The following is a 14,970-nucleotide window of genomic DNA, read 5'->3' as shown; positions in this document are numbered from 1 at the left end:
AACAGAATTAGTTCCATAATATCCTGACATTAGCAACTAATCACAGCACACTCCACTGTGCATATATTAATAGGGCGGGGGGAAAAGGTAGGTAAACAGCAGCAGCTGATATTCTTAACGAGTGTAGAAAAACAAGTCTAAGTGTTGATTTAAGCTCGTCGTATCAGCGTGTCATACATGTCAAAGTGTCTCAGCTAAACAGAAAAAAAAAATCAAAGCTTTTAGGTGAGAAGGCCACAAGATTTCAAAAAACAAAGAACTTCCCATCCTGAATGCCCCAGATAAATTATTTACACTTCGAACATTTGTGTCTGGATCTTCCATAGAAAGCCTGATTTTTTTTCCCTGTTTTTCGTATTTATGTTTTAATTTTGCAAATTACATTCTTACAAGAATTTAAACACTCATCCTGACATATACTTGACATTGAACAGCGAATAGCAAAAGGGAGATGGGAGAATAACCTGGGGAGGATGTAGAGGGACTTCACATCTAAAAATGTAGAAAAGGCTTGTGGAACAAAACTGGAATTTATGAGCAATGGAAGCATACCACTTTTATCTCTAATTTGTCTAAGTAAAAGCAGTGTTTGGATGCAGCAAGTAGAAAATAATATTCACTTTGCCCAGTCAGGATTACTGCTAACAGAAAGCTATCTTAAAAGTTCAATTTATCATTTAGGTGTTCTGGCTAAAAGGAACGTACAGCTTAAATGCCACTATTTTATCATAAGCGTATTGGACACCAAACATTAAATGACTTTCTTTTAATGACCCTTCTCTAGATTTTTAATATTACAGGAGGGGGAGAGGGTATTTGGATTTGTATGCTTCAAATCTCTTCTTTACATTCAAAGAATGCCACTGGTAGTTAACATCTCAATAGAAAAGCCAAACACAGTGCACAAACACATTAAGTGAACATTTTGGCTTCCACTAAGTTTAGCATCCCAGCTGGTTTTGGTTTCTTTGAGAGACTAAGCTCAGAATGATACAGACCTCCTGGCACCTGCTCCATAAAAATCTTAATGTAACCATCTTCTGAAACAGATCCAAGATACTGGACAATGTTCCGATGCTTTAAATATTTATGCAGCGCTATCTCTTCATGAAGAGGTTGAGAATATCTATTGAAAACAAACAAATAAACAAAAAAATAACAACACACATATAAAACAAGGAGTAACTCATGATGTGAGAAAAGGTTCTAGGCTACGCTTAAATGCTCTTTTGCAAACAATGGATTTTAGGGGTATTGATGCAATTCTCAGTAAACGTCCATGACATTCAGAATGCAGTGTGACTGTCTGCCTGCTGAGGAGTACAGAGGTGGATCTCATATGAACCTAGTAGAAGAAACATGCCCTCAAGGAATGTATTTACACATGACTCTCTTCTGCATCATTCTGTGGTACCATCTCTGCCTTGGAAACTCCTTTTATCCTTCTCCTCCTCCCTGAAAACAGTACAAATGAGATACAACTGCAACTTTAAAAATGAATTATTATTTTTTCTAGGATTTATGATATATATAATCTTATCAAACTATCATTTTTATACATACATTATATATATATACATACAAATATATATACACATTTATAAACTCTTTTCTGAACAACTGAAAGTCGTCATTCTCACAAGGGCACTGTTGAATACTAGGAGGAAATAAAAATTGCATGTTAGTTTTCTGGGATATTATAAACTAACCACTGAGAAATACTTGTTACAAAGAACAAAGTTTTCAGCAAACAACTACAATTTTGTTAGCAATGTGTATATGTAACAATTCGCTTGCTCTTACCTGCTGTCTCTCTCAGGTATTTCTTTGATGGCTATTCGGACTTGATTGCTAAGGTCTCTTCCAGCATAGACTATTCCATAAGTACCTTTTCCTAGAACTACCCTGTCACCATTCTCATCATAATCATATTCATACTGCAAGCAGAAAAGATAAACAAAGCAGTACACAAATTTTAATCAATACTGTAAGATTACGGAGAGCTTTAACAGTTATGTACTACTCTGAGTACAGTGCAGTACAGCTGTAGTAAGTAGGTTACCCACCAGCCTGGTGCATTATACAACTTCCAAAATTTCCACGTTACTTCCTTTATAAAACAATCTTCCCTAACCAAATTCCAAATGCATTCACCCAAACAAGGAACGCGGCTGTAAACAAAATTCAATGAAACAATGCTGTCAAAAGACAGTTCAGATGTCATATCAGAACTGCTGACAGAGCCCTCAGAATATGTAAATGTATGGAACATATGTATGAAATCTATGGTTAAAAAATAAATAAAATTGACATTCTCATTATGCCAATTTGGATGGACACTGTTCTAAGACCCTATATACTCATTAGAGCTTAGCTACAGCAAAATTCATTTCTGATACTCTCCTAATTATGATTTTTTCTCCAAAAGGAAAAAAGACAAAAAAAAAAAAAAAAGGCCCATCTCCTGAAAGGGTAATTAAATACTACGGTTTCCACAGACCTTTTCTATCTTCCCAAGTCCAGAAGGATGACCCATATAGGAAAACTGCATGTTATTTTCTGTGGCTGTATGTGGGTTTCCTATCAAGAAATCTTTTTAAATGGCCTATTGATATTTCTATCCATAACTACTTTTTCTGCTTCCTGCAATAATACTATCTCATACAGAAGGTAACCTTGAGATCTAATACCTTGAAGTGAAGGAAACACTTTTTTTACTGTGTGAGTGACAAAGAGGCTGTGGGGTCTCCCTCCTTGGAGATCTTCAAAAGCCACCTGGGCATAGCCCTGGGCAGCCTGCTCTGGGTGTCCCTGCTTGGGCAGGGGTTGGAGCAGGTGAGCCCGGAGGTCTCTGCCAAAGCCATCCCGTGATTCTGTGAAGCACCTTCCCAATCTGTTTTGCAGTTCTGGTATTGCAATGTCCTTGAGTCACTGAAATTCCCTCTCTCTTCTCAGAAAAGGTGGTATGTTTCAGGCCACTATCTGGAAGGAGCTAAAGAAAAACTGTCTGTCATTTATCCTAACAACATACTCTGTTCATTGGAACTAAAATTAAGTCAGCATAGCTTTAGCACAGTTTCATTTTCCATGTTTCAGCACTTCATGGTTCATAACATAATCTTGGTGTATGATAGGCACAACTGACCCAAAACACCATATGTAAAATTTGTCAAGTTCTTTGGTAGTAGCATATCCATCCTTCACAGCTATCATATGACATAAAACTGTGCAGAAAAAAGACAGCAGTCACATTGCAGAATTTAAGATTGACAGCAATCCTATCTGCAACAGACTAATCCAAAGCCAACTCTATAATTACTGTAGAGAAACCTATGTTCTCTAATCTGGGTCCCATGATACATGAAAATTATTGAGATTTACAGTTCCGTGCTAGTTGGCAGACATTTTAATAGACTATATATATTAGATGTCATTTGACATTTGCCTCCTCTTCAACAGCCACAAACAAAATTTGAACGAATCATTGCTCATTGCCAAAGGTCTGAATATGTGAACCCCTGGATGTGCAATTCAGGCATGAGGTGGGAGCAAACAAGTGTTTATAGCTGACTTCCTGTATGAACATGAACCGCAGGACAGTCTGATCTCTAGCATATCCAGTTTGGGGTATAGCAGGGACTCTGAAAGTGACCTTCTTCAATCCCAACATGCAGAAACAAACATGCTAAGGTAGAAAGAACTGCCAAACACACTCACCTTCCAAATCCTTTTTATTTGTAGAACTAAACTGTAGTTGCTTTCAAAGAACACTGCAATCTAAAATATACATCCCCTTGGGACAACATTTTCACAGGAATTCTAACTGAAATCAGGTTTTCTTCCCCCAAATTGTGCTCAGGGTTATTTTTCCCCTTCCTCAAATACTAACAGCTGTTTTAATAATGGTAAGAATTTCTCATTTCTCTGTGCTTGTCAAGACAACCAAGAACATACAAAGCTGCATTTTCCATGTGGTATCTTTTTAAAAGTAAGATCTTGGGTTGCAGAAAGGCATTAGGAGTCTTAAGCTTAACAAATTAATCCTCCCCTGCATACCTTGATTTCTGTCATAATTTCCTGACCTAAGACAGTAAGAACAAGGTGATAATTCTGAAAACATCAGGATATATAAAATGATTCAGGATCTAAAGGATCCTAAGGATCTTAAGGATCTAAAATTAATTTCTCTAGTCATTTTTCCATGTGTCATTGATTGATGCAGGATTGTCTCCTGGTGCACATTCGCAAGTGCTTTTCCCAGTTCAGTTTTTAAAACTCAAGCCCTGGTGAACTCCCTTCCTATGAGAAGCTGTTATACAGCTGAATAGATCGTGGTGTTTGGAGGCTTTCCTACTATTAACTACGTTCACAACTATGTAATGTAAAATCTTCAGCTATAGATTATACTCTTTCTGATCCTATATAACATATGTATCTGATCCACAAATGTATGTATTAAGCTGGACTTAACAGATGTGTGTATCTTGTCCTTTTCACTTGAGGAGAGAACTCTCTGATCATTATGCATAAATTTTAGTGCAAAAACTCTTCTTCTCCACAGTATGCAATTATATTCAACAGTACAGTAGAGGGCCATCTGCTTTCTTGATCCTCTGCTGAAGCCTCAGGTACTATGAACAGTTCACCATTGTAAAGGCTCTGAATTGTAAACAAAACAGTATTGCTGGAATGGGACAGTCAGAAAGATACCCAGTTCAAACAAACCACAGCAGGGTTTTACACTCATCAGTTCGATTGACTTAACTTGCTTGACCGCAAATAAAAGACACAACCTACTTTTTGTTGTGGATTTTCAGAGTTCAATACAAACAGAAGCACAGAGTAATTGCTGCTATAGATGTAAACATCTGTATGGAGGTGAAAAGTTTGTCTTAGGAAGATTCACCTACCGTAACCTGAGCCTACCTAAAAGCTAAATAATCCTTTCCAAGTTTTTCTTCTCTGTAATGATTATAAAGAAAGGCTACATTGACTAGGTTCCTAGCATGTATGTTTCAGTGATAAATCAAAAGCACAATGGATGAATCTAATCCTAAATATCTCAAATCACTGTGACAGATAAAGTCTGTCAAATGAACTTACCTGGAGTTGTAATAGTAACAGATACTGGCCAGAAAAACCAATGTGCCTTTGCTAAATGTCTTCTCCTTGAATTTATTTCATTTTGTATCTTTTTTATCCACTTGAGCCAGCTGATATCAGATGATTCTTATCCATAGATTGTTTGCAGTGTAAATACAAAATCAGTAACACACTTCTGCTGAGATTTATAGTTTACAGCACTAATGTAATTACATTCATTTAACGAAATACTCGTTTCATTAAAAACAAGTGTTTTTTTCACATGAATGCAACTCTTATATACAGTTTTGTAAGAGTTTAAATTTCATATGTAATTAAGGAATTTAAATTTTATTTATTATTTTTCCAGTATACCGATATGAAAGTACATGGAAAATGGAGAAAATGTCTCAAAGTTATTAGATCTTTTATTTTTGACATACCTCCAATGTGTCTCCATCTATTTCCCCTTCTAGTTCCAAAGTACTGCCAACTGCATCAGACAAAATTTCCTTCACCAACCCACAGAATCTAAATGAGCAATAAATAGCACAGGATCAAAGAAAAACATCCTTTCAGGAAGAGATTAAACGGATTCTTCACAAGGTGGTCTTTACGTGTAAGCAAACAAACAAACTGAATAGCGTATTCAGACATAGGCTTCCTTCATTATTTACTTTTGCCATACTTATCCTACTTAAAATGAGAAAGAACATCAAGTACCCTTTGAAAAGCTTAATTATTTATACAATTATTTTATTTGATACATCAAAACCATTTTTTTTTATCGTAATTGCATATTAAAACCCTGGTAGATCCAACTCAAATATTTTTGCTGTACACTTTCATGGAAGGTGCTTAATATGGCCTTGTCTTTACAAATGTAATTAGGGAAAAAGTTAAGATACTCAAAAATTAAGTATTGATTTTCACTGATTCAGTGCAGTAGTGCATTCATGACATTACATTTGGTGGTTCTCTGGGTTGTGATGAGAATTCTATTACTTTCAGTTTAATTTAAATGTTTCCATGGACTTTGGTTGCAAGCGTCTTTTCATACTATTTCTGAAAATCAGATTTGGTCATTCTAGACAGGCATCTAGAAAGACAACAACACAAAGCAAGTAACATATTTTGAAAAACAGAATTTTAACCGATTTCATCTAGTTCTCTGGGATGGAAAACCTTAAGTACAAGACCACATTTTCCAGTAGTCCCTTGTGTGAACTGCTAACTCTTGTTTTGTTTTCCAAATTCCATAACAAATGGTTAGAAATCATTAAAAATGACTATAAGACATTCATAACAGCTGTTTCATTGACTAACAGAGACACATTTCTGGAACAGATTCCTGTTGAGCATTTAAAAAGGCATAAAAAAAAGTGACAATGCTTCACAAGACAAATTGTGATGCCAAATTAATGAACAGGTAAAAATAATGTTGGTATTTCCTATCTTTTAAGCACTGCACTCCATAGAGCCAATGATTTTCTCTAAACTTAGTTTACTCTGTGTAATACATAAACAATAATTATTGCAAGAAAAGTAAATATACAATCCATCCCCAAATACTGGGTATTAACAAATTACTCGTACTTCATTCAGAAGGCCCACATGCCAAATATCTGTCCCCAGATAGAATCTGGTCTGTAAAGATTTAGGTCTGAAATTCAGTTAGTATGCCCTACTGTTCAGAGACAACATAATGATTATCAGAAAATATCTGAATATCAGAAAATATCTGAATACATGGCAAACCATAACAGGTACCCAAGATACAACACAAGCTAGAATTTCCAGTACACCTAGTTGTTCTTAGCTAAATCAAACTGAACAGGTACATAAGGGGATCTAAATCAATGTGGTGCCTTACGTGACATGGCCAAGAGACAGAAAAAATGGATAATAGCTATAAATCAGAATAAGCTACTTTAACTTAAACTGACCAGAACCAGCTGACAAGTGTAATGGGGCACTGCTCTCATCATCGTATATATCACTGAATTTAGTTCATTGATTTTTAATCAAGAAAAAATAAATTAAGAAAGTAAAAGAAAAAATAATTATTTTCCTTGAGTAAAATTGTCAGCTTTCATCCTTTACTAAACTAATTATACTCAGGACAGACTTTGCATGCAATACCCACACAAACGGAACTCACCTACTACATTGGTTTTCTGTAGAAAAGTAGATTTGAAAATCATCAGAGTTGTCATGGACATAAAGAAAACAACATCGTTCATCAAACTTGGAAATACTGTAAAAATTAACATTAAGAAAAGATTATTTTGGATGTAACCATTAGAAGAAACAGAGCAAGGAGAAAGTTTTTGTTTGTTTGTTTGTTTGTTTTATTAAGAACTCTTAACAGACATCTTTTTCATAGTTCATGACTTCAGAGAGACTGTTTGCAATTATATTTGTTTTCAGTACATTTAGACACACTGAGTTTATTTGTATATCCTAAAGACTAAATTCCTACACACAGTTTGATGAATAACTTAGCTACTGCTTATTTTGGTAAAATACGGATATATCTGAAGTGTTTTCAGGTTTGTTTGGTGTTCTCCTCCCCAGTTCCGTCGGATTTCTTGGTATTTTCCTGTACCTCTATGGAAAGTGAAGTGCTTTGACACCAATCCAGCTATCAGGAAAGCCTTTCTTTTAAGCTTGACAAATATTTCATATTTTTATACTTCCATTACTCTTACAGTAAGACTGAACTGCAAACTACTTACAGTGTAGCAGATCGTTCACATTATATATTCTTATGGCCTTAACGGTAAGAAACAAGTTTCAGGATGACCAATATTTACTCCAAACTGTAGCAATAATTCTGAAAAAGTGATTATTTATTGCATATTGTGTCTTTCTAGTGTTATATCTAGCCCATCTAAATGCATTGAAGCTAAAAGCGAAGAGGCCATAAAACATAATATCAATATGAAAATAAATCTAGGAATGAACCTCTTATAATTCCAAACACTTCAGTATCATTCTGCATAAATGCCAAGTTATGATTGCCAAGGTACTGTCATTATTTTTGTGCATAAAATGAATAAAATCATTTTGATTCTTTCCTGATCTGACTAGTCAAACCCTCAGACCTTGCTTAGCCTGTGTTAAACCAGTTAAAATACATGACAATAGACTATAGTAAAGGTACATAATGTTGTAAGACTAATTTGCTGTAGCATTGTTTGGGGCTACAATGGCCTGTTCCAAAAAATTAGAATTTTGCCAGAAGATTTTTTTTTCAGAAATATTTGAAAATATACTATGTCATTCTGTAATTTGGTTCTGATATAGCAATTCCTAGTCTAGCAAGGCAGATTAGCACATACCTGGCCTGAGAACTAAATCGCAAAACAAGATGATCCTTCCATGAGCAAATACAGGATAGATAAGACAGTAACTAAATACTGTATTATGTATTATACTGTATAATACTGTATAATGTATTATAAACAGTGTTATATGTGCAGCATATAAGATGAACTGGGTAGCATAAATACAACATCAAGGTTTAGACAGAGCATAAGTTAATCAAAACCGCAAACTTTTTTTTTTACTAAAATAAATGCAATTTCAAAATTATTACAATTCTAAGCTGTCATATACAAAGCAAACATTCAGATCCACTAAATATAAAAAGATTGCTTCTTTAAACTTTGTAATCCCCAGCAGTGATTAAGAATCAAAGCAAATGAATTGCTTGTCTCCATTTAATTAGTAATCTTTCTCAGACATGATTAATATGTGCGATGTGTTGACTGAAGGTGATTAACGTGTTTCAGAAATGTTATGCTGAGTTATGCTCAGTCAGCTCCACAGTCTTTAATGATGGTAACTTCACATCCGCTCACACTGCAATGCAGTAACAAAATAAAACATCACGTTGGACTCATTTAAACCAAAAACTGCTCTTAGATTCTACCATACCTTTGGTATTTGCTTCTATGTCCAAATCCACTGTAACAGTCTTTCATAGCAATTACCACTCAACATATTCAGATTTTTTTTTTCACTGAGCTTATTTGCTTAAGAACGTTATTCAAGTTCACAGAAGACAAACTTGGGACTTAAAATTTAGGTGCTTATTGTCAAAACCGAGACCCAGAAAAACTCTGCTTTGAGAACTACAGAACTCATTAGGTACGTAAATTTATGCTATTCAATCATCAAGTTTTTCAAGCACTTAAGCTTATGCACTTACATAAGTGGACCAAGCCAAGAGCTATTTATGTCCCTGGAAAGGACTGACCCACCAATATAGTGACTCACAAATTCAAGCAGAAGGCAAAGGCCCATCTCATGTTCCCTGTGCTAAAAGTTTCTCTGGTTCTGTGCTACAGCCTGCAAAATACAGACAAAGAGCAAGAACACCATAGACACTGCCAGATTGTCCAGGTAGGTTTCATTTTGTTTTCTTTCCTGGTTCACTCTCATTTTTCTGGCAGCAAAGTAGCCAAATTTGAAAATACATAAAAGCTAAGCTCAAGTTTAAAAAAGCAGCTACTTAATTGAAAATAGGAACTCAACAAGAGAATACATAGACACAAGTTAGATGAGTATTCTTATGAGAAACATATAGCTCTGACCATGCATGAAAAGGCAAACTCTTCTCTGTTGCCGTTTCAAGCCAGGCTGGACAGAAGAAGCTTTTATACCAGGTAATGCAAAGCAGAGATGTAAGGCAGAATTCAGATTTCCCACTTAAGGAAAACATAAAACATACATTAAAAACAAACAAACAAACAAACAAAACACTTAACTGTTTTCAGGCATACCAACCTTATTCCCCTTATGGAAGAAGCTGTAAAATTCCATTCATGAATCTGTTTCTGTGAAGAACAAAGCTGTATCAGATTAATACAGACACTGTTTAACCTTACTGTTGAAAACAAAGTCATAGCATGGTGAACAAAATAAAGTTTTTCTAGCATCTCTCTTCCATTCCTTCTTCCTTCCTTCCTTCTTTCTTTTCTTCAACTTGCACATGAGATTGATATATAGGTCAGAGAAAGACCATATGTCACTGTTTCCCTTTTTTGAAGAAAAAAGGATACCGACAGTGCAGGATGAAAGTAAAGGGAAAATTTCCTCGTGCAAAATTAAATTTGAATAACAAAGTTTGAAGTACAATTTACCAAACATTATGTTTTGACTCAAACCATCATTTTTTCATGTAAAGCACACTATGCCCTACTCTTATCCAGGCTTAAAGGGAAAGGAAGCTTAATACTTCTTCCTAAGAGGTATTGAGCCAACAGCTATGGCTCAGGGAGCAAAACAAAGGCAGGACAATTTATGCCTAGGAATATAGCCCTCCATAAATCTCCAGTTAGTAGCTGTGTTATATTTAGCATCACCAAATACAGACCAAGAATTTGTTCCATAAAGCATAGTTATGTCGTTACATTCACTCAAAGCAGTAAGTAGTACATTGTTTTGAAAAGACTATTCACGGATCCTGGTAACTATATGATTGTCTGTTGCTCTAACATGCCTCTCTCCCACGCTTTGTCTCTCTACATTTTTAGTCTATCCTCCACCTACATTGTTCTGACATTAAGGGGGGGTCAAATACATTCCAATGTGAAACTGAAATTATTTCACATTCTTAAGAGATTATACTGTTCATACTCCTTTCCTAATCTCGTAATCTCCAATAATCCAAGACACCAAATATTTAATCTCTTGATATTTATTTGTCCTAGGCTACCATTTTTTTCTAGTTTCTAATATTATAACTGTAGAAACTTTGAAAATTCTAAAAAAATCTTTAAAAATTCAACACAATACTGGTCTTTATCTTCACTTTTTATCTAGCTTTGAGCTGCATTTTAATAAAAATGCACGATTCTAATGAGAAATATGAGAAAAGCAAATAACCCAAGCACTTCTAAGAGCTACAGACAAGATAAGTGATACAGGTCAAAAGCACCTGAGTTCTAATCCTAGTACCTTCCTTTCGTTTTCCTTGTGAAAAGTCAATTTTCACATCGACACAAGAGAGAAATTGAGACTTGTATTTCACAAAAACATAGCAAACTTTAAATGACTGTAAAGTGCTCCAAAAATCTACATGTGAAAAAGTGACTTAATCACAATGAATCAGAATACATGAAATGCATGTGCTGGTAGTTTTACCATTTCAGTGGGAGAGACATGCCACAAAGAAAGAGATCTTTCATCTGCTTCATTGTTGATTGAAACATACGCAGGCTGGTAGACTTTAGTTGGTTCTATCACCAAAACCTGGAGAGAGAGAACATTTTTCTTTAATAAAACAGAAGCTAGCACATGACAGCATATTTAGAAACAAAACTAATGCTCTGGTATAGACAATGGGTAACCACAAAGTAAGGCCTAAAAAATTTCCAGGGGGAAAGAAAAAGACAAGGTGGGGCAGGAAAAGATTGTGTTCCTGTGTACAACCAAACAGTATGATAATTATTTATGCTAGGAGACTTTGAAGTATTTCTTAGAATCATTTTAGGGTGGTGGGTTAAATGTTTTTTAAAAAGTAAAGATTAACTGAATATAGGAGTTTGGTTCATGCAATGAAATAATAGACAGTTAAGCATGTAAGTATTGTGTTTCGAGTCAATTCTGGTTATATCCTATCCAGAAACATAAGACAAAGAAATTTGTTTGGACATAACATCTTACTGGAAATCTCAGTCCATTAGTTGTTTCTTTCGTTGCCTCAAAAATTATATCTAGCCAGAAAGTCAATCTTTCTTGTCTAGGAGAATGTTCTATGGTGAGTTTCTTGAAACGCTGAATTAACATCAGATTCTGAACTAATGATTTCAAGTACCTAGAATGTATTGAATTAGTGAGTTAACAGAGAGAAAACAGAATTCAACTAGATTCTAAAAACACTTAACTGGCTTATACAACGAAAAAAGTAACTTCAAATGTAATCCGAAGCAAAATTAAATGTACTCTAAAAGCTACCATGATGGAAATGTTTGTGCTGATTTTTACATATTTCTGGAAGAATAGCTAATTTAGTCTAAAACTTGAGGCATAAACTCACTTGGACATTCACGAACAACATCTTATTGCAAAAAGGTACAGTTACATGAGTTACATGGTGGTTAGACAAGACATTATGAGCTAGAAGATGGCAGAGGACAGAACAACAGCTATCTAAATTGAAAAGAATTGTTTAACAAGGAATCATCGCTAATTTCTAAGTTCTTTCCTATAAAACACACTTGAATGGGATCTAAAGCCAACAACGACAGGTAAGTTAATTTCTTACAATTTCCCTTCCTCATACTTTCTTTTCTGGAATAAAAGAACGGAGTATGAAGTCAGAGTTACAAAAAATCCAAGATGGAAAAATCCAGTTAAGTTATCCAAGTGTCTACAAAACAGTTTTACTTTGTGTATTTCCCAGAGTTGGGTACTTGCACTACAGTCTTCTACTACATACCATACTGGAGGTTTCAGCTTAAAAAGTTTCTCTGCTGCTTGTACTGCTTTACTAACATCATTAGCCAGCATGCTCACACTGAAGAACTGTCCCACGTCCCAGTAATTGTTCATTTTTTCTAGACTTCCTTTTCTTCCCAGTAAACTGTTTAATCGTACACCTGTAAAATTTCAGTTGAAACATTCTTCTATCAGTAAAATACTGATAAATTTTTCAGTAAAAGTCTAATAAGACTTCAGCAATAGTGATAAAAAAAATGATTAGTGATTCAGCATTAGTGATAAAAATAAAGAGGTACAAGGGTCCACCACTTAATATTGCTCAATACAGATGCTAGGCCTGAAAATAACATCCCCAATTATGGCTCAAACAGCCAGAATTCCCACCACACATGGTGCCGAAATATCTGTTGTGCTGTTGTATTGGTTTTACGTGGCAAGGTTTTGGTAGCAGTGGTTCTGCAGGGGTGGCCTCTATGAGAAGAGCCCAGCAGCTGCCCCATGTCAGATCAGAGCCAGCTTCAGCCAGCTACAAAAGGTACCTGCCTCTGCCCAGAGCCGAGCCAATAAGCAGCGTTGGTTGTGCCTCTGTGAGAGCAGATGAAGAAAGCTAAAAGAAAAAAAAAATACCATGGCACAAGAGCAGCTGGGAGATCAAGGAGTGAGAAGCAGCCCTGCAGCCCCCAAGGTCAGTGCAGCAGGAGGGCAGGAGGTGCTCCAGGCAGGCAGCAGCAGTTCCCCTGCGGGCTGTGGAGAGGCCCCTGGTGGAGCAGGCTGTCCCCCTGCAGCCCATGGGTCCCACACGGAGCAGATCTCCACGCTGCAGCCCGTGGAGGAGCCCCCGGTGGAGCAGGTGGATGTGGCCTGGAGGAGGCTGCGGCCCATGGAGAGCCCCCGCAGGAGCAGGCCCCGGGCCGGAGCTGCAGCCCGTGGAGAGGAGCCCACGCAGGAGCAGGGGGTCTGGGGGGAGCTGCCGCCCGTGGGGGACCCGTGCTGGAGCAGCTTGCTCCTGGGGGATGGATGGACCCCGTGGTACGGAGCCGTGTGGGAGCAGCTCTTGAAGAGCTGCTGCCTGTGGGCAGCCCCCGCAGGCTCAGTTCAGGCAGGACGGCATCCCGTGGGAGGGACCCCGCGGGGAGCAGGGGCAGAGTGACCCTGAAGGAGCGGCGGAGACGAAGCGTCAGGGACTGACTGCAGCCCCCATTCCCCGTTCCCCTGCGCTGCTCAGGGGAAGGGCATAGAAGAGGGTAGATGGAGGTGAAGTTAGTTTTAGTTTGCTTTCAGTTTTTTCGTGCTCTAGCTAGTTAGTAATAGGTAATAAATTACACTAATATCTGTATGCTGTATTGCCCACCACGATAATTGTGGAGTGATCTCCCTGTCCATATCTCAAACCTTGAGACCTTTCTGTCACATTTTCTCCGCCTTTCCTTTTGAGGAGGGGGACTGAGAGAGGCTGTGGTGGGAGTTCAGCTGCCCAACTGGGTAGAACCACCACAGCTATCTGCCTCCTGATTCTTAGTGTAAGCTGTGCAAGTCTGTGTCCTCAAGGCCTACATCTGCAGAAAGAGATCAACGGCTAGAGGCTTATGCGTATGCAACCCCAGAGAAAGGGCATGGGAATGATAAAAAGCCACCTTTGCATTCTTCACGTTTGAGGCTCAGGTATGCATTTAATTTTCAACTATTATTTTTCTAGGAAGAACTATTTATTTGTTTCTATTACATGGTGCCTTCATAAACCTATAGTGGTGAGTTTAAGATAGCATGCACATGGTTATTGTCAGCTAGTTGCTAACAACTAGTCAATGTCCCAGTGGATCTTTCTGTGTGACTCTTCCCTTGGATCTCTCAGTTCAGGGACACCAGATATCCCACGGATTCTTCCCTGGCATCCCTGAGGAGAGCTGGACCACACTGTGCTACTTCCTCTCTTTGTCCCCTGTTGGCCCTGCACTGGGATAATCTCTGTGGTGCTGGAGAGGCAGTTTACAGATGGTGCTGAAGTCTGTCATTCCTTGTTCCCCTCCCATCTCTGGAGCCCTTCAGGTGGGCCTAGTCACTAGAAAGCTGCTCCAAGGCAACAAGGAAAAATATGGTCCTTCGAGATCCCTGTATTTTAGGCTGCCACTCAGGACGTGCCACTAAAAAGTCTGAACCACATTTCCACCTATGCAACCCATCTCTATAAACATTCTGTTTTCTTCATAGGGAGAGAGTCAGAAAACATGCCTGTGGCAATGTGTTTGCATGCCTACCTATTTTTCTCAGTTCCATTGAGCTTTCAAATTGTTGTCCTGCAACAAGTAGCAAAACTGCAAGGTTAATTCCAGAATACAGAGTTGACTGGAGTTCAAATCCTTTCCGATACCTGCAGAGAAAAGTCGGAGCTCACAACTCGCTGCATAATAGAACAGAAATACCTCAAAGTTTTGATTT

General features: G+C 37.4%; 1 protein-coding gene across 5 annotated transcripts in view; it reads right to left on the bottom strand.

Moving 5' to 3' along the window:
* Window positions 1-14,970, bottom strand: part of MAP3K15 (mitogen-activated protein kinase kinase kinase 15) — an 87,254-nt gene that overhangs the window by 17,654 nt on the left and 54,630 nt on the right. For all 5 annotated transcript variants that reach the window (XR_010826150.1, XM_066981146.1, XM_013184008.3 and 2 more), the window contains 9 exons: window positions 14,790-14,902; window positions 12,533-12,692; window positions 11,758-11,908; window positions 11,236-11,343; window positions 9,877-9,926; window positions 7,244-7,339; window positions 5,526-5,613; window positions 1,804-1,937; window positions 999-1,126 (listed from right to left, as the gene is read on the bottom strand). Coding sequence is in view for 4 of the 5 variants with exons in the window: in XM_066981146.1 (XP_066837247.1) it covers window positions 999-1,126; window positions 1,804-1,937; window positions 5,526-5,613; window positions 7,244-7,339; window positions 9,877-9,926; window positions 11,236-11,343; window positions 11,758-11,908; window positions 12,533-12,692; window positions 14,790-14,902 (1,028 nt within the window). In the remaining variant the exon portion in view is untranslated. The remainder of the gene's footprint in view (window positions 1-998; window positions 1,127-1,803; window positions 1,938-5,525; window positions 5,614-7,243; window positions 7,340-9,876; window positions 9,927-11,235; window positions 11,344-11,757; window positions 11,909-12,532; window positions 12,693-14,789; window positions 14,903-14,970) is intronic.

Source organism: Anser cygnoides, chromosome 1, assembly GCF_040182565.1.
Source record: "Anser cygnoides isolate HZ-2024a breed goose chromosome 1, Taihu_goose_T2T_genome, whole genome shotgun sequence".
Classification (NCBI taxonomy): Eukaryota; Metazoa; Chordata; class Aves; order Anseriformes; family Anatidae; genus Anser; species Anser cygnoides.
This window is presented reverse-complemented; position numbering and strand designations above follow the sequence as displayed.